The sequence below is a fragment of the Marmota monax genome, unplaced genomic scaffold (genome assembly GCF_021218885.2).
Source record: "Marmota monax isolate L192 unplaced genomic scaffold, Marmota_monax_Labrador192_F-V1.1 WCK01_AAM20220418_F8-fsc00016, whole genome shotgun sequence".
NCBI lineage: Eukaryota > Metazoa > Chordata > Mammalia > Rodentia > Sciuridae > Marmota > Marmota monax.
Genome location: NW_026695209.1, coordinates 13,471,504 through 13,491,602, shown reverse-complemented (window position 1 = coordinate 13,491,602; position 20,099 = coordinate 13,471,504). Strand labels below are relative to the sequence as shown.

The 20,099-nt window shown below is 33.5% G+C and overlaps 1 protein-coding gene across 2 annotated transcripts in view; it reads right to left on the bottom strand.

Annotated features, from left to right (window-relative positions):
- The window catches only part of Lipi (lipase I), a 63,416-nt gene that overhangs the window by 20,911 nt on the left and 22,406 nt on the right, over nt 1-20,099 (bottom strand). For both annotated transcript variants that reach the window (XM_058574567.1, XM_046430558.2), the window contains 6 exons: nt 19,927-20,035; nt 13,995-14,096; nt 10,109-10,198; nt 8,976-9,143; nt 6,953-7,057; nt 155-266 (listed from right to left, as the gene is read on the bottom strand). In XM_058574567.1, coding sequence (XP_058430550.1) covers nt 155-266; nt 6,953-7,057; nt 8,976-9,143; nt 10,109-10,198; nt 13,995-14,096; nt 19,927-20,035 — 686 coding nt within the window. The remainder of the gene's footprint in view (nt 1-154; nt 267-6,952; nt 7,058-8,975; nt 9,144-10,108; nt 10,199-13,994; nt 14,097-19,926; nt 20,036-20,099) is intronic.

Below are 20,099 nucleotides of genomic sequence, written 5' to 3'. Positions count from 1 at the left end.
AGAATCCAAAGGTGACACATGGGATCCTTATAATATCTAACATTTTAATACTCTTTGGATAGAAATTTACTCTGTTTGGACTATCTTCTAAACTGGATACTCAAGATAGCAAACATTTAATGTATGAAAGAAGAAAACATGAAATGGTACTTACTCATAGAGCCTTGGATTTTCAATGGTTCCCAGTTGGTTTAATAATCTAAATGAAATATAGCCATCACTCATAGCTTCACCCACAGCAACTATACTGAGAACAAAATAATAAGCTACGAAATAAAAATATAAAAGGCCATTCACATTATTTTTTAAACTTTAATTTTGATACATATACAAATACACAGAGATATATATTACTTAATTTAGTCCTATATTATATATGTTAAATGATATTCATTAGAAGCTCTCTTTTTGTCCTTAAGTAATATATTTTGCTTGTTTGTCAGCTTTTTTTTTTTTCTTTGAGGGAGGGAATACCAGGAAGTGAACTCAGAGGCACTCAACCACTGAGTCACATCCCCAGTCCTATTTTGTATTTTGTTTAGAGCCAGAGTCTCTCAATGAATTCCTTAGAGCCTTGTCATTGCTGACTCTGGCTTTGAACTCAAAATCCTCCTGTCTTAGCCTATTGAGCTGCTGGGATATCAGGTGTGTACCACTACACCTGGCTTGTTTGTCAACTTTTGACTAGTCTTAAAAACAAAGAATAAGAACCTAGTCATGGTTGTAGTTAGGATTTGGCCAAATACCTAATAAATTCTAATTTATCTGCAAATCAGAAAATAAACAACATTCAAAATTTAGGCCAATTAAACAATTTGTACTTTTCAATAAGATTTCTAAGGTAAATATGATAAGGTTTCTTAATTATCTGATTAATAGTCCAAGCTATATCTGCTTGACTACCATCACCCCCAATTTTTTGGGCAGCTGAAAGATTAAATTAAATGACTCAATTAAATTAAATAACCGTAGTAGGGCAAGTTCACAGTAGCTCCTACTCAAAATGTCCTCATGAAAATTTAGTATGGTATACCTTCCAGAGGCAAAACTACTGAAATCACCCCTACTCTCAACAGTTTCAGGATTACACAGGAAGCCCTGACTCTGCCAGTTATCTTAAGTCATCCCTAGAAGACAATATACATATTCAAACATAACGTGGAATCTGTAAATTCCTGCGAGATATACAAAAGTTATAAATGCTACCTGTTAATCGTTTCCACTAAATAGTCAGAAGTAATATCATTCATTGTGCTTAGTATTACCTCAAATAAAGTAATGCATTTATGACTGCATCTTGTAAATTTCAAGAGATGTAAAGGAACACTTCTTATTCTGAAGTTTATGCCCGGCTTCAGGCAGAGTATTTTCACCCACCTCACCCATAAATTGGCTCAGGTAAATTCTGGCAGCACCGTTTATTAAAACGTTACAGAATAAGCCACCATCGTACTATAAGTATGTAGAAGTGGTAGGTGAGCAATATATATTTTCATACAAAATCAAGCCCAAAAGGAGGAAGGAGAAATGAAGAAAAAAAATATCCAAGGCCATAAGGGTTGAAGCCCTGGGACCTGAGAACTGGGTGAATGAAGGAGAGTGAGGCTGAAGTATCAACCTCCACAAAGGAAAAGGAGACCTGGTACTAAGTGACAGAGCAGAAATGCAGGTCCCTATAGAGATCCAGGGACCTTGATTTCCTGCCTCATCATTGAAGTGATCAAAGGGGAAATTACTCCTCCTGGTTCTGTGCCTGTATGAATCTTTTTAAAAATCATTTCTTTTCTTCTTTTTGAGGTTCTAAGGATTGAACTCAAGGCAAGACAGGCATTGTACGAGGTACAAACCCAGCAGGTATTAAGGTTAAGAAAATAATAATAACATGAAATTTAATGAAGAACCCCAAACAATTTACACAAGAGTCCTCTAGGATTGTAATGATATAGTTCTAGAAAAAAAGGAGTCCAATGTGCTCTGAGAATTTTAAAAAACAGCTGGCTGCTGAGCATTTTCTATATATATGAAACACATGAAATTCTGATCTAAAAGAGCACAGATTTTTCATTAACAATTAATCCAGACTTGAAGGGAGCATCAATATTGAAAAATAACACATCAAAACAAAGTAAATTAATGAATACAATAAAAGGAAAGTGACAGATTATCTTCAGGAAATAATTAGGTTCATAAAACCTAGAAAAAAAGAAGCTTGAATGAACATAAGAGAATTAATGTTTTCAATAAGCTGAACAAAAAATGTTAATGTAGAACTTATCTCAAACTATGTTTTCATTTCTAAGTGAGAAAAAGATAAGAATATTTTCAAGGGAAAAAAAAGGAAAACTGGTAGAGACCACTAGTGAAAAGTCACTGATAGGGTATATGTCAGGAAGAAGTTAACACTGAAAGGAAGAAATGCAGGATCAGGAGAACTCCAGACACAAACATAAAAAAAAATTGGGAAATAAAATTGAATAGTTAATGCAATAATGATATTTATAAATAATATTGAGTATCAAATAAATGGAAGCAAAATACCACAGAATAAAACATTAAAGACAGATAAAAAGAAAAGATTCAAAGAATCTGTGAGGTAAATTATTGCTGTGAATATAATCTAATAAAATAGTCCATGGGGGTAAGATAAATTTTTATATATAAATCAAAAATAAAAGCAGCAAATATGATATATAATATATTCAGGAAAATATAACAGCACTATATACATTCCAAACAGCAAAGGCAGAATATAAATTTATATCAAGCATCAATATAGAATTCATTCCTTATTAGAGTAAACATTTTGCTCTGCAAAAGACTATGAAAAGACAAGTTACAGCCAGAAGACTTCTATAGCTAATAAAAGGTTTTAGTAAAGCAGCAGGATACAAGATCAACACACATAATAAACCCAATAATAAACCCACTGAAAAAGAAATTGGGAAAACTATCCCATTCACACTAACCTCAGAAAATAAAATAAAATACATGGGAATAAATCCAACAAAAGATGTCAAGGATCTCTACAGTGAAAACTATAGAACACTGAAGAAGGAAACTGAAGAAGACCTTATAATATGAAAATTTCTAATGCAAGAGATGTAAAGGAACACTTTACATCTTGTTCTTGGGTCTGGAGAATCAATATTATTAAAATCGCCATATTACCAAAAGCATTATATATAGATTCAATGCAATCTCCATTTGATTGCCAATGATATTCTTCACAGAATTAGAAAAAGCAATTATAATATCCATTTGGAAAAATAAGAGATGTAGAATAGCCAAAGCAATCCTGAAAAAAAAAAAATGATGCTGGAGACATCAAAATACCAGACTTTGAAATACACTAGAGAGCTATAGTAACAAAACAGCATGGTACTGACAACCCAGACAGACATGAAAATTAATGGAACAGAATAGAAGACACAGAGACAAATCCACATAGATACAGTTATCTTACACTAAAAAAAGTTTCTAAAAATATACACTGGAGAAAAGATAGCCTTTTTAACAAATGGAGCTGGGAAAACTAGAACCCTATATGTAGAATTATGAAACTTGGCCTCCATCTCTCACCCTACACATAAGTCAATTCAAAGTGGATCAAAGACCTCTGAATTAGGTCTGAAACTCTCCAACTGTTCAAAGAAAATGTAGACCCAACACTGTAACATGTTGGCACAGGAACTGCTTGCTTAGCAAGCCCCCTAAAATGTAAGAAATAAACTTAAAAACCAATAAGTAAGATCTCATCAAATTAAAAAGCTTCTATACAGCAAAGGAAAGTAATAAAAATGCCTACTCAATAAAGATCTTTGTCACCCACACCTCTGGTAGGGTATTAATATTAAGAATATATATAAAGAACTCAAAAACTTGACACCAAAAACAAATAACCTAATTTATAAGTAGGCAGAAGAACTGAACACACACCTCACAAAAGAAAAAAATACTATTGGCCAACAAATCTATTTTTAAAATGTTCAACATTGTTAGCAATCAAGGAAATGCAAATCAAACTATGGTGAGACTTCATCTCACTCTAGTCAGAATAGCAATTATCAAGAATATAAATAACAGTAAGTGTTGGTGAGGATATGAGGGTAAAAGTACACTCATGCATTGTTGATGGGACTGCAAACTAGTGCAACAAGTATGGAAAGCAGTATGGAGATTTCTCAAAAAAATAGGAATGGAATTACCATATGATCCAGCTATACCACTCCTCAGCACATATCCAAAAGAACTAAACTCAGCATACTACAGTGACAAGGCCACATCAATGTTTACAGAAAGACAATTCACAATAGCTGAAATATGGAACCAACCCAGGTGTGCTTCAACAGATGAGTAGATAAAGAAAATGTGGTACACGTACACGATGGAGTTTTACTCAGCCATAAAAATAAATAAAATTACAGCATCTGCTGGTAAATGGATGGAACTGGAGACTATGATGCTAGGAGAAACAAGCTACACTCAGAAAGTGAAAGGCCCAATGTTTTTCCTTATATGTGAAATCAAGACCAAAGTAAGGAGGAAAAAATGAGAGAAAGAAAGAAAGGAAGAGAGAGGAGGAAACAGTGGGGGGATTCCATCAAACAAAAGAAAGATGGGTAAGCTAGATGGAGGAGACTAAGGGGGAGGGAGAAGGGACAGGATCAAGGAAGAATAAAGGAATGAATCTAACCTAACTTTTCTATGCCTATATATGAATATATCACCGTGAATCTCACCATCAGGTATCTCCACAAAACACTAACAACAACAACAAAAAGAAACCTAAAAAATAAACAGCAGAAAAGTCTATAGAGTAGAGGAAAAGAAACTGCAAGAGGAAGGGAAAATACTGGGGACAGAATTTTAGCAACTTACATTCCATGTTTTTTTTTAATTATGTAAAAATGTATCTTAATGTTGTGTATAACTAACAAGCAACAGTAAAAAACTGTGAAGACAAGCTGCAGAACCTGAGAAAATATTTTCAGACCAAATAACTAATAAGCACTACTTTCTACAATATGTAAAGAAATCTCAAACTCAATAGTTAAAAAATAATCCAATTGGAAAATGCCAAAAAAGGCGTGAACACACTCTTCACCTAAAAAGGACTTATAAAGAGATATTCAATATAATCACATATCAGGCAACACAAGTTAAAGTCAAATGGGGTGTCAATATATACTCATCAGAATGGGTAAGATTTCAAAAATAATGACAAAGGCAAGTGGGAATCAGAGAAAATAGATCACGCATAGTTTGCTCAGGGGAATACAAAATGATACAGCCATTTTGGAAAACAACTGTCAATCTCTTATAAACCTAAGCAAGCAATTAGTTTATGATACAACAATTGCACTCCTGAGCCTTGTGACAAAAATGAAAACATATTCACACAAAACTTTGTACACAAAATTCTTAATAGCATTATTTGTAATAGCCAAAAACTGAATTCATCCTCTATGCTCTTTAACAGCTCAACGGTTAAACTATAGTGCATACATACTCTGGAATACTACTCACAAAAGAAAAAGAATGAATTATTCATACATGTTACATGAATGACCTTTCAGGTTATGTTGCTTGAAGAAGAGCCAACAACAAAATCACATACTAAATAATTCCTTTTATATAACATTTTTGAAATGACAAAACTTTAGAAATATATTTTAATAGATGTCAGAAGTTAGAGACAGCTGGGAAATAGCATATATGGTTATAAAAGCACAACATAAGGGATTCTTGTGGTGATGAACTGCTCAGTATCTTAACTGTAGTGGTAGAGACATAACCATATACATGTGACTAATCTGTATACAGATTACACACACACACACACACACACACACACAATTTAGGAAAAGATCTGAATAAAGTAGATGGACTGTACAAACATCAATATACTGCTAATGAAATTATATTACCTATAGTTTTATAAAATGTTACCATGGAGGGAAATTGGATAAAAGATATGTAGCTCTGTATTAGTTCTTCTATTTGCAAATCTAAAATTAATAAATAAAAATTTTAATTCATTAGAGGACAGACACAATTCAGTATAACAGGACATATAATTAAGGTTTAAAGGATTATAATATCTTGAACTGACAGTGAGTACAACTTCAAAACCTTAACAGTAACTGGCCCACGTAAATTCCTCAGACACCAAAGTCAATGCCACTAACTAGAAACTAACCTCGTAATATCCACATAAAGTGATTTCTTTATAAATCACTTCCAGCTTTTCATCTCTAAAGAAAATAATTGTGCTATCTTTCATAGGTCCTCTTTATGTTAATTATGTAATACAACTGGCATAACATTCTCTCCTGTTCTACACATTTTCTCTCGTTTAACTCTAAATGTATTAGGGAGATTATTACTTATTTGCCATTTTCAGATATATATAGTTTAAGTCTTAATTTGGTATAAATAGTATATACAAAAGTCTTAGGCTTCCTAACATGTTAAATCCTGAAATGATTTCTGGAAAACAAATCATGTGATTTTGAAGGAGGCTAGGATCATTTCTTTGGGAAAATATTATACAAGCATCTGATCAACTTATCTAAAAAAATAAAGTCCTTAGTCAAATTTGTTCAACTATCTGTAACAAATTTTTTAAAGTGATGGAATTTGGGAGAGTGCAAAGCATATTTTCAATAAAATAAAAAGGACTACAGCAGGCAAGGTGGCACATGCCTATAATCCCAGCAGCTTGGGAGGCTGAGGCAGGAGGATCTCGAATTCAAAGCCAGCCCCTGCAATTTAGTGAGACCCTCAGCAACTCAGGAAGACCCTGTCTCAAAATAAAATATAAAAAAGGACTGGGGATGTGGCTTAGTGGTTAATGCCCCTGAGTTCAATCCTTGGTACAAAAAAAAATTTTTTTTAAAGGAATACAAAAAAATAATATTTTTTTCATTTGTTAAAAATGTTAACAACTTACTACAAAATGGACTTGTACTACTAGTATCCAAATACACAATGGTCCTATGAGGCCACCCTTCCACTCTTCCTTTTAGGCCAATTTTCCATAGCTCAGCTTCATAACCTGAGATTTAAGAAACAGAACATTGGATATTGAACTTCTATCAAATAACATGCATATTTCAAATCACTAAAATATAACTAAAGAATTAATAAGCATAATCATTGCAATAATCACAGTCATAGATTTTAGCAATTTAAAAAAACATTTTTCAAATGATGTGGTATTGGTAACTGGTACAGTTCTTGCCTAGCATGTGTGAGGCCCTGGGTTTGATCCTCAGCATTGCATATAAATAAATAAATAGGCCCACTGACAACTAAAAAAAAAAGCATAGTATTCTACTTATTTCAACTACAATAATAATTCAAATTCAGGATTCATTAATAAATCCACTCTCTAAAAGTCTAATCAGAATTTACCACGTCGCAAGACTTATAGTCTATTTATAATAGGTTTTACTACTATATTATGAATTCATAATTTTACTTGTAACTCTTTAGTAAGTTCTGCAGAATACAATGTAGTAAGTGAACATATAATTTATTTCTTTGGGTATAGCCCTCAGTTTTCCTATATACACATGCATACATACATACACATATGATATGCATGTATATATATGATGTACAATATAAATATGTAAATAGCATAAAGGGCATCTATACACAGTCACATAGTAGATAACATATATTTAATAAATGTACACATATGCACATAGAATGTGTATTATATATAACATATTTCTATATTTATAAAATTTAAATATTTATTAATAATATATGCACATACATGTTTCAGATGCTTCTTTGTTCCTTAATTCCTACCTCCAACATTGGAGATTTGAATGAAGTAGAAAGAATGCTTAATGGAGACTACACAAGTTTAACTTTAGTTCCCACTTATGCTCTCTTTTTTTTTAACATTTATTTTTTGGTTGGACACAATATCTTTATTTATTTACTTTTATGTGGTGCTGAGAATTGAACCCAGGGCCTTGCATGTGCTAGATGAGCGCTCTACTGCTGAGCTACAACCCTAGCCACCACTTATGCTCTTAACCAATCTGGGTCAAATATGAAAAAACTGTAAGACCAAAAAAACAATCCCAAAAGAGCTCTGCAGAAAATGAACCCACGTGATGTCATGTGGGCAGACGTGAACTAGGATAATAAAAATTTGGTATAAAGCATGCCTGCCTAGAATTAGTCCTGCTAAAGAAAACTGGTTGCATATGATTGGATTCAGCCTTTGTAAACACTACTTACTCTTAGAGCTCCTTTGGTTTTAGAAACATTTCTGGAATATTTTTCCTTCATACTGACTAGACATTTATATGCTAGGCTCTAGTATTTTCTTTGGAAAACACTGAACAGTCCCTGAAATTCTAACATTCTATTTTCATATGCATTCTTTTTGCTTTATAATTTTCCACTGGAAGGCTTTAATTTTCAGAAGCTGCAATGCCTAAATGCTCTTACCAAGCTTTATTGATTTAGAAGGTGTGAACCATGTAGGATTCATGACTACTTGCTGATAGCAAATGGAAATCTATCTGTAGTTCACACCTCTTCACTTGCTCCTGAAACTTCACATTAAAAAAAAAAAAAAATCTCAGGGCTGCAAAGAATGCGCAAGTTTCTTTCTTTAAATGTAAACATAATTCGATGATAAATAGTTAGATCCATTTGGCTATCAAGAACATGGGTCATAATGAGGTCATTGAAATCTGCCCTCTATATTAAGAATAGGAAGGCAGTTGGTCTATTTCTCTCATTAATTATCTTTTAAAATTTAGTAGTAAATAAAATATTTATTCTGACGGTACCACATCTCCACAGATACATTTTCCATAAAATGTTAGCAAATTAACACATAAACATAAATAATTGATTTTATGATTTAAATTCAGCAGAAAATACTAACAATTTGGGTATTCATTTTCAAAAGGAATTACTGTAACTATACCAATCCTTCTTACCTAGCCTAGGACATGAGTTTTCCTTAAAGCTGCCACAGTTCACACATAAACTAGCCTTGTAATCTCTGTATGAAGAACAAGGAAATGAAACAAAGATGCAGTTTGTTTCCAAAGTTGCCATGAACAAGTGAATTGCTCGCTGGTGGTCACACTTAATATATTCCAATCCTTTAAGGAAAAAAAAAAAAGCAAAAGAACTATAGATGTATTAAACTGAGATTAATTAGAGAAAAACTGAAGATTAAGTTCTACTAAATTCTGTGCACCTCACAAATATGAAATTTTTGACTACAATATAGTTATATCTCAAGCCCCTTAACAAAGAGTACCATTAAAAAATTAACTTTAGCATGTCTTTTGCAGAAAATTAATAAAATTTTTCATAAAGTAAATACTAATACAGCAGGGATGTTTAATTCTAATACAAGCAGGTTGTAAAAACACAAAGCTAGCATATTAATAACTAGTATACATCTCTCCCTTCTAATCCTCTACCTCTAAGATTTCCACCCAGCCTTAGAAATACCTATGGAAACAGATGACAATGAAACTTTATGACCTCTCTTTCCTTTCCCAAGGTCTAGCATCCTCTCCCTTTGACCAAACTCGTCTATCTTCAGCAGCCTTTGGCCCTGTGTTATGTCTTACTCATTACTGCTGTGGACCTAATATTTATCACCATGGCTCTAAGATGATCCAAATTCCACACCTGTGGCAACTGTTCATCTATCTCTCTATATAAGACAATCAAGAATTGAGAACATTTGTTTGTACAGTAAAATGGTGATGGTGAATGTTGAATTTTGAAATCAAATGTGTGTTACATGATACTTTAGCTACATGGTGCTTTCTCAATAACTTAAAATTTTTCCTAACATTTAAAACGATGAACTAAAATCACTGGAACCATTACATAATAGGTCTCATTCATAACCAAATGATATGACTACTGGCAATCTTTATGAATGACTCAGGATCAAATTAAAGTATTTATGATAAATAACTATCCTGAATCTTGGGGAAAAGAAGATTAAATCAAACTATTGCCCAAAGATTAAAAAAGAAAAAATAAATTATTTTCTTTTACCATTTCCAATCATGTGTAGTTCATTTGCAAATACTATTTCATATACCTGAAAAAATTGACTTAGGACATCCAGGTTGTTTTTTTCCTCCATTTGGATAAAAATCTATATGTCCCAATGGCTCTTGGATACCTAAACCTAAGAAGAAAAGTACCCAAGAATCACAAAGTGTAGATAATCAGGTAGGCAACAATCACCTAAAACAAAATTGCTTAAAAATCTATTGAAAAGTATTCTTTAATTTTAAAATTGAAAATAAAATAAAAGCTATTTTTTTCAGAAATGAGTTTCTATCATGATAGTTTTTCAGATTAATTCTTTGTGAGATTATATTTTATTGATTTAATATATTTACCAGTCACCAGTTTACTATGGGCCAGTCATAGTTCTTTATGCTATTAGTGCATAAATAAGTTTTTAAAAAATAGAGAAAAAATCCTTGTCATGGAATATACTTTCTAGTGGAAGGAAAATATGAGACAAATAAAAATATAATATTCAAGATAAGTGCTATGGAGCAAGTGGAACAGGGCGCAGAGCACACCTAGCTAGGGTGGTAGCTGAACTTTTCAGTAGTTTGTGCTTCCCACTGAGGAGGCTGAAAGTGAGTAAAGATATGGAGGATGTGAGCAGTAAGCCACGGTGATATGTGTGCGAGTAGACTTGGGGTATTTAAGGAAGCCAGGTGGCTGGAGCATAACATGTAAGAAGGATCATCAGAAGACAAGAATTCACACCATATATGACCCTTCTGGTCAGGGTGAGGATTTATTCTCATTGGGGGTTATTATGCCTGGGAGCAGCTGATGCTAACTGGTAAAACCTAAAGAGCACACTGCCTCAGCTGGTATGACTTGGGTCAAGGTGGCTTGCAACATACAGCTATGAGTCCCAGGATTCTGTAGATCTGTAGATCTTTGGGGCACTGGTGAAGGTTGAAATTCTGAGTCCATTATCAATATGCAGTCTAATACCCAGGGAGCCACTAGAATGAAAAAAGGGTAGCAAGCTCAGAAAATTCAGGACTACAATTATAAAACCCTGTTGCCAAGTAAGATTGAAATGCTTTGGCTTAAGGCACAAGAAATTAACACAGTTAACACTTGGAAGAAATCAGCAAAAGGTTTAGCATAACAATAAAATAATTGAGTCTGACATTAAGTATCATGATGCCAAAGATTCAGCCTCAGCAATTTAGTGAGGTCCTAAGAAACTTAATGAGACCCTCTCTATAAATTAAAAAATATATCTATCTATATCTATATCTATATCTATATCTATATCTATATCTATATCTATGGTAATATGCTCAATGGTTAAGCACCCCTGGGTTCAATCTCTGGTACAAAAAAAAATAAAATGCCAAAGATTAAGATCCAGCAAATTTAACTAGTATATAATACTAAGAGAACACAGTAACAGCTAAGGAGGTATTAGAGGGACATGAGAGCACTGGTGATATACATAATGGTGGGGAAGTGAGGACCTTTAGCATATAAGGAAATATAAAAGACAACTTAGATGACTTTAATTAACGTCTCCAGATTCCAGGGCAGCTTATGCGTTGTATGACTGAAAGAAGAGTCAGTCCCTCTTTACATCTCATCTTATGCTCAGCTTATGGCATTTAAGCAAATATGAAATCCAACAATTTGGAGTTCTCTGTAGTTTCCTAACATCTAAGTGCAACGTTGGGTTCTAATTTTGGAACCAGCTATTTCTCCAATCTGCCACTGGGGTTGACCCAAACAGGAAAGCTCCAGGATCAAGGGGAAGCAAAAGATACTTATTATAAACTTAGAAACAGCCCTTCATTCAGGCATGTTATTTTTCTTCTTATCAGAAGCAGGGAGCAGGGCGGCTTGATCAGCTTAGATCATTAATTCCCTTGATTTTAAGAATGATGGGGAGAACAAATATGGCCTTTCCATTTTCTATTTATTATAAATTATAACAACATAAGAAAATAATATAAAATAAAGGGCTACAAATACACTATTATGAGGCAAATAGCCTCGTACCTACTCATGTCAAGGAACAGCACCTGGAAACCTCATTGGCCTTTATCCAGTCACAAGCTTTTATCTGTCCTTTAACATCCTTTCCTTTAATGAAATAATTTTTTATATAAATTTATATGCTATGAATACATACAAGACACTACATATACATAAAACATATACATATGCTTTTGTGTCTGTTTTTTTCTAATGATCAGTCTGTTTGTGATGTTACTCCACATTATCAGGTGTGAAGGTTATTTACTGCTATGTAGCCCTTCAGTGCATGAGCATTCCACAGATTTATTTGTCCTCTCAAGTTGGGAGACATTTGTGTTGTTTCTATTTTCAGGATAATATTCATTCATACTCTGAATAGTATTGAACATATATTCATGTACATGCAAAGGCAAATCTGTTGACCGTACACTTGGAAGTGGAATTGCTGTTTTATAGACCATGAATATCTTCAGTTTTAATAAATAATGCAAAAGTGTTTCCAAAATGGCAGCACCAATTTGAGCCTCTATCAACCACATTTGAATATTTCTGTTGTTCTATAACCTCTTTAACAAATGGTCTTGCCAGGGTTTTGAATTTGGGGTCTCTTTATAAGCATGTGGTATTTCATTCAAGTTTTAATTTGCATTTTTCTTTTTACTAACTTTAAAAATGTTCCATATGGTTATTGTTTATTTGGAATTTTTCCTTTATAAAAATGCCTGATCAAGCCTTGATTTTTTAAAAATTTTTTTTAGTTGTATATGAACACAATATCTTTATTTATTTATTTATTTTTATGTGGTGCTGAGGATTGAACCCAATGCCTCACACATGCCAGGCAAGTGTTCTACCACTGAGCCACAAACCCAGCCCAAGCCTTGATTTTTAAAATTTGATTATTTTTGTCTTTATTATTAATGCACTCTTGTTTTAAAGCTCTTTCTCCCCATATTTTTGGTTTGCTCTTTATTTTCTTTTTTTTCCATATATTTTAGTTGTCAATGGACATTTATTTTATTTATTTATATTTAGTGCTGAGGATTTAACCCAGTGCCTCATACATGCTAGACAAGTGTTGTACCACTGAGCCAGAACCCCAACCCCTTGCTTTTTACTTTCTGAAAGTTTTTTTTTTAATTAAGTTCTCAGTCTTAATGTAAACAAATATTTAAGTCTTCTCACTTGGGTTATGAGCTTTGTGTGATTTGGAAAAAATACTATTCTCTACTCCAATATTATGAAGATTTTAAAATTGATACTACATAAACTATTCGCTTTTCCTTTTCCATACTGTATGCACAATGTGGACAGGATTTTAATTATATGTGAGTTAGAGGGTTTTTTCCCAACTTCAACAATTAACTGGTTGAAACAGAAATATTTGTTGAAATTTCATTTTCATTTCATTTTGCCCAGCTGTGCCCCACCTGCCATAAATCTCAGAAGTTTTACAAGAAACTTATTTTATTTTATTGAATTTTTTGTCTTCCTTATGTTAGTGCCACACTGTCTTCATTTCTATGAGTTTATAATAAAATTTGACATCTGTGAAAAATATGTACCTTTTTTCTTCAAGACTGCCTTAGCAATACTTAGCCCTTTTTATTCCAAATTAATTTAATACTTAGATTCTGAAGTTATTTTTTAAAAGATGGAATTTAGGTTTAAAAAAGGGGGGAAGAGGATCAAATCAATGACTATTAATGGCTTGAATAGAGCAAATTATGTCTCCCAAAATTTTCATTTTTAGGATGATGTGATACTTCTTGAAACCTGAATGAGGCAAACTGAGGCGAGCAGTGTCATTCGACAATGCAGGAAATCATTAACATGAAACATCTTATCCACATCCCTTATTCCTCTTATTATCTCCTCTTCTCCAGGGTCTACATTTAATTTTTCATTTTTAAATCATTAAGCCACTGCTTTACCTTTGGCATCAGAATGGATGACATCTACAAATTTTGCATCAGTGTAATCTAATCTACTATTTGATGGCTTTCCAGTAAATTTTGGCCCAGCAGGATCAAGACCTGAAATTCAAGAAAGGTAGAGGATAGGAAAGGCAGCAGAACACAACAGACACTAGTATGGCAATATGTAAATCAATGGATGTGTAACTGATGTGATTCTGCAATCTGTATATGAGGTAAAAATGGGAGTTCATAACCCACTTGAATCAAAGTGTGAAATACGATATATCAAGAACTATGTAATGTTTTGAACAACCAACAATAAAAAATTAAAATAAATAAATAAATAAATAAATAAATAAAAATTAAAAATAAAAAAAATTCAAGAAAGGAATGATTAATTAATCTAATCAAGTCTTACTTGATGCTCATTTATTGCATGGTTGTATTATTAATATTACATTAGAAACATACTAAGAACTTTAAGTTGAAATCTGCCCCAAAACCATATTTAAAGGTAAGTAAAACTTGATAAATAGCATGTATCTTCATTATTTGAATACTTAATATCAACATTTGAAGACAGTCAAACTAAACCACCTTAGAGATACCTACACACAATATTTTGAAACATTTCTAGAATTTTCGTTTAGGTAACAATTGTTAGCAAATTAGAAGTTCTGTGTTTAATAACAACTATGACTTCTCCTGGAGGGGAAAAGATAATAAATAGTATGTGTTCACATTCTCTTAAGAAAAAAAATATTTAAAATTTCTATGTAATATAAATATTACTTATAGAGTAGCTTATACTTTACATAAAATTCTAGACTCATGACTTTCTGAATTGTATCAAAAGTCAGGGGAGATAAAATTAATTTCCTTGAAAGCATCTATGCAGTGGAAGAAAGTACCATCTTAAAAATTTATTTGAAAAATATGTTCCTCATCTTGGGCCCTTCTAGTATTCTTATTTTATTTAAATAGTCCCAATATGGAGCCATTAAATTTGACTAATAGGTAGAAATATATATCCAACCCTAAATGTTAATGGCTTAAACTCACCAATTAAGAGACACAGGCTAGTAGAATGGATCACAAAACAAGACCCAGCAATATGCTGCCTACAGGAGACGCATTTGATAGGAAAAGACATACATAGGCTGAAGGTGAAAGGTTGGGAAAAATCATATCACTCATATGGACTTCGGAAACAAGCAGGCGTGTCCATACTCATATCAAATAAAATAGATTTCAAGCCAAAGTTAATCAAAAGAGATAAAGAGGGACACTACATACTGCTTAAGGGAACCATACACCAACAAGACATAACAATCATAAATATTTATGCCCCAAACAATGGTGCAGCTATGTTCGTCAAACAAACTCTTCTCAAGTTCAAGAGTCTAATAGACCACCACACCATAATCATGGGAGACTTCAACACACCTCTCTCGCCACTGGACAGATCTTCCAAACAAAAGTTGAATAAGGAAACTATAGAACTCAATAACACTATTAATAACCTAGACCTAATTGACATATAGAGAGTATACCACCCAACATCAAGCAGTTACACTTTTTTCTCAGCAGCACATGGATCCTTCTCAAAAATAGATCATATATTATGTCACAGGGCAACTCTTAGACAATATAAAGGAGTAGAGATAATACCATGCATCTTATCTGATCATAATGGAATGAAACTGAAAATCAACGATAAAAGAAGGAAGGAAAAAGCATACATCAATTGGAGAATGAACAATAGGTTACTGAATGATCAATGGGTTATAGAAGACATCAAGGAGGAAATTAAAAAATTCTTAGAGATAAATGAAAACACAGACACAACATATCGGAATCTATGGGACACATTGAAAGCAGTTCTAAGAGGAAAATTCATTGCTTGGAGTTCATTCCTTAAAAAAAGAAAAAACCAACAAATAAATGATCTCATACTTCATCTCAAAATCCTTGAAAAAGAAGAGCAAAACAACAGCAAAAGAAGTAGAAGGCAAGAAATAATTAAAATCAGAGCTGAAATTAATGAAATTGAAACAAAAGAAACAATTGAAAAAATTGACAAAACTAAAAGTTGGTTCTTTGAAAAAATAAACAAAATCGACAGACCCTTAGCGATGCTAGCAAAGAGAAGAACAGAGAGAACTCAAATTACTAGCATACGGGATGAAAAAGGCAATATCACAACAGACACTTCAGAAATACAGAAGATAATCAAAAACTATTTTGAATCCTTATACTCCAATAAATTAGAAGATAGTGAAGGCATAGATAAATTTCTTAAGTCATATGATCTGCCCAGATTGAGTCAGGAGGATATAGAAAACCTAAACAGACCAATATCAATTGAGGAAATAGAAGAAACCATAAAAAGACTACCAACTAAGAAAAGCCCAGGTCCGGATGGGTATACAGCAGAATTTTACAAAACCTTTAAAGAAGAACTAATACCAATACTTTTCAAGCTACTTCAGGAAATAGAAAAGGAGGGAGAACTTCCAAATTCATTCTATGAGGCCAACATCACCCTGATACCTAAACCAGACAAAGACACTTCAAAGAAAGAAAACTACAGACCAATATCTCTAATGAACCTAGATGCAAAAATCCTCAATAAAATTCTGGCGAATCGGATACAAAAACATATCAAAAAGAGTGTACACCATGATCAAGTAGGATTCATCCCTGGGATGCAAGGCTGGTTCAATATACGGAAATCAATAAATGTTATTCACCACATCAATAGACTTAAAAATAAGAACCATATGATCATCTCGATAGATGCGGAAAAAGCATTCGACAAAGTACAGCATCCCTTTATGTTCAAAACTCTAGAAAAACTAGGGATAACAGGAACATACCTCAATATTGTAAAAGCAATCTATGCTAAGCCTCAGGCTAGCATCATTCTGAATGGAGAAAAACTGAAGGCATTCCCTCTAAAATCTGGAACAAGACAGGGATGCCCTCTCTCTCCACTTCTCTTCAACATAGTTCTCGAAACACTGGCCAGAGCAATTAGACAGATGAAAGAAATTAAAGGCATAAAAATAGGAAAAGAAGAACTTAAATTATCACTATTTGCAGATGATATGATTCTATATCTAGCAGACCCAAAAGGCTCTACAAAGAAACTATTGGAGCTAATAAATGAATTCAGCAAAGTGGCAGGATTTAAAATCAACACACATAAATCAAAGGCATTCCTGTATATCAGCGACAAATCCTCTGAAATGGAAATGAGGACAACCACTCCATTCAAAATATCTTCAAAAAAAATAAAATACTTGGGAATCAACCTAACAAAAGAGGTGAAAGACTTATACAATGAAAACTACAGAACCCTAAAGAGAGAAATAGAAGAAGATCTTAGAAGATGGAAAAATATACCCTGTTCATGGATAGGCAGAACTAACATCATCAAAATGGCGATATTACCAAAAGTTCTCTATAGGTTTAATGCAATGCCAATCAAAATCCCAACGGCATTTCTTGTAGAAATAGAGAAAGCAATCATGAAATTCATATGGAAAAATAAAAGACCCAGAATAGCAAAAACAATGCTAAGCAGGAAGTGTGAATCAGGCGGTATAGCGATACCAGACTTCAAACTATACTACAGAGCAATAGTAACAAAAACAGCATGGTACTGGTACCAAAACAGGCGGGTGGACCAATGGTACAGAATAGAGGACACAGAAACCAATCCACAAAACTACAACTATCTTATATTTGATAAAGGGGCTAAAAGCATGCAATGGAGGAAGGATAGCATCTTCAACAAATGGTGCTGGGAAAACTGGAAATCCATATGCAACAAAATGAAACTGAATCCCTTTCTCTCGCCATGCACAAAAGTGAATTCAAAATGGATCAAGGAGCTTGATATCAAATCAGAGACGCGCCATCTGATAGAAGAAAAAGTTGGCTACGATCTACATTCGGTGGGGTCGGGCTCCAAATTCCTCAATAGGACACCCATAGCACAAAAGTTAATAACTAGAATCAACAAATGGGACTTATTCAAACTAAAAAGTTTTTTCTCAGCAAAAGAAACAATAAGAGAGGTAAATAGGGAGCCTACATCCTGGGAACAAATCTTTACTCCTCACACTTCAGATAGAGCCCTAATATCCGGAGTATACAAAGAACTCAAAAAATTAGACAATAAGAGAACAAACAACCCAATCAACAAATGGGCCAAGGACCTGAACAGACACTTCTCAGAGGAGGACATACAGTCAGTCAACAAGTACATGAAAAAATGCTCAACATCTCTAGCTGTCAGAGAAATGCAAATCAAAACCACCCTAAGATACCATCTCACTCCAGTAAGATTGGCAGCCATTAGGAAGTCAAACAACAACAAGTGCTGGCGAGGATGTGGGGAAAAGGGTACACTTGTACATTGCTGGTGGGACTGCAGATTGGTGCAGCCAATTTGGAAAGCAGTATGGAGATTTCTTGGAAAGCTGGGAATGGAGCCACCATTTGACCCAGCTATTCCCCTTCTTGGTCTATTCCCTAAAGACCTAAAAAGAGCATGCTACAGGGACACTGCTACATCGATGTTCATAGCAGCACAGTTCACAATAGCAAGACTGTGGAACCAACCTAGATGCCCTTCAATAGACGAATGGATAAAAAAAATGTGGCATTCATACACAATGGAGTATTACTCTGCATTAAAAAATGACAAAATCATAGAATTTACAGGGAAATGGATGGCATTAGAGCAGATTATGCTAAGTGAAGCTAGCCAATCCCTAAAAAACAAATGCCAAATGTCTTCTTTGATATAAGGAAAGTAACTAAGAACAGAGTAGGGACGAAGAACAGGAGAAGAAGATTAACATTAAACAGGGATGAGAGGTGGGAGGGAAAGGGAGAGAGAAGGGAAATTGCATGGTAATGGAAGGAGACCCTCAGGGTTATACAGTGGAGGGGGTAGAGAGAGAGGAGGGGAGGGGAGGGGAGAGGTGGGGAGGGGGGAGGGTGGATGATGGGAAAGGCAGTGGAGCACAACAGACACTAGTATGGCAATTTGTAAATCAATGGATGTGTAACTGATGTGAATCTGCAATCTGTGTATGGGGTGAAGGTGGGAGTTCATAACCCACTTGAATCAAAGTGTGGAATATGATATGTCAAGAAATTTGTAATGTTTTGAACAACCCACAATAAAAAATTAAAAAAAAAAGAAATATATATCCATCCATACAAATTTTTTCACATCTCCTTTTCCTCTTTTCTAAAATTCAACTAAAAGTTTATTGTCTTTTATTAATACTTCAAAATGTTATCAATATTCTATGGACATACATATCAATAACTGTTTTAAAAATAACATAAATTGTTCAAGGAAGGATATTATACTTCTTCTAAAATCACCACCACTTCTAGAGGAAGGAAGAAAGTCTATGTTGGCATTATTTGGTTACTGAGTTTTGTGGATACAGTAACTCTGTCATGGGAATATGTGGGAAATTGGGAATCAGAACTCCTCAAACTTGGATACCGACTCTTGATTCTTCTAGCACTCAAGTAAAACACTTTAAAAACTGAAATACAGTTTTGTGAAAATTAAGTACATAGCCATATTCTTATCATTCTTATCTCAGCATACAGGAAGTACAATAAAGTTTAATTTAATGTTCCGAATTTTCCTGTGTATTCTTACAACAATAATTTAGATAGAAATACAGGGATAGATCTTTTCCTCTCATTTCTATCTCAAGTCATATGAGCTGTATTCAGAACTAAAAAATATTTTAGAATCTTACTTATATCTAATATTTGAAGACGAGTACAGAAAAAATAAATGTGCATACATAATTTCTATTGCTTCATTTTTGTACCTGCTAAATTTTAAATAACTTCTGATACTTAAAAGTGTGCTAAAATAATAATTTATTAAAAATAGTTTTACCTGTTATTCTTCCAAGTCCACCATGAAATATCTTTCCAACAAAACCACTAATATGAGCTCCCAAGCTCATGCCTATGAAGTGAAAATTGTCAAGAGATGCTCCATGTGTCTACAATTGAAAATAAGAATGTCACAATTTTCATTTTGGGTATTTACAAATCCTGTCTCACACA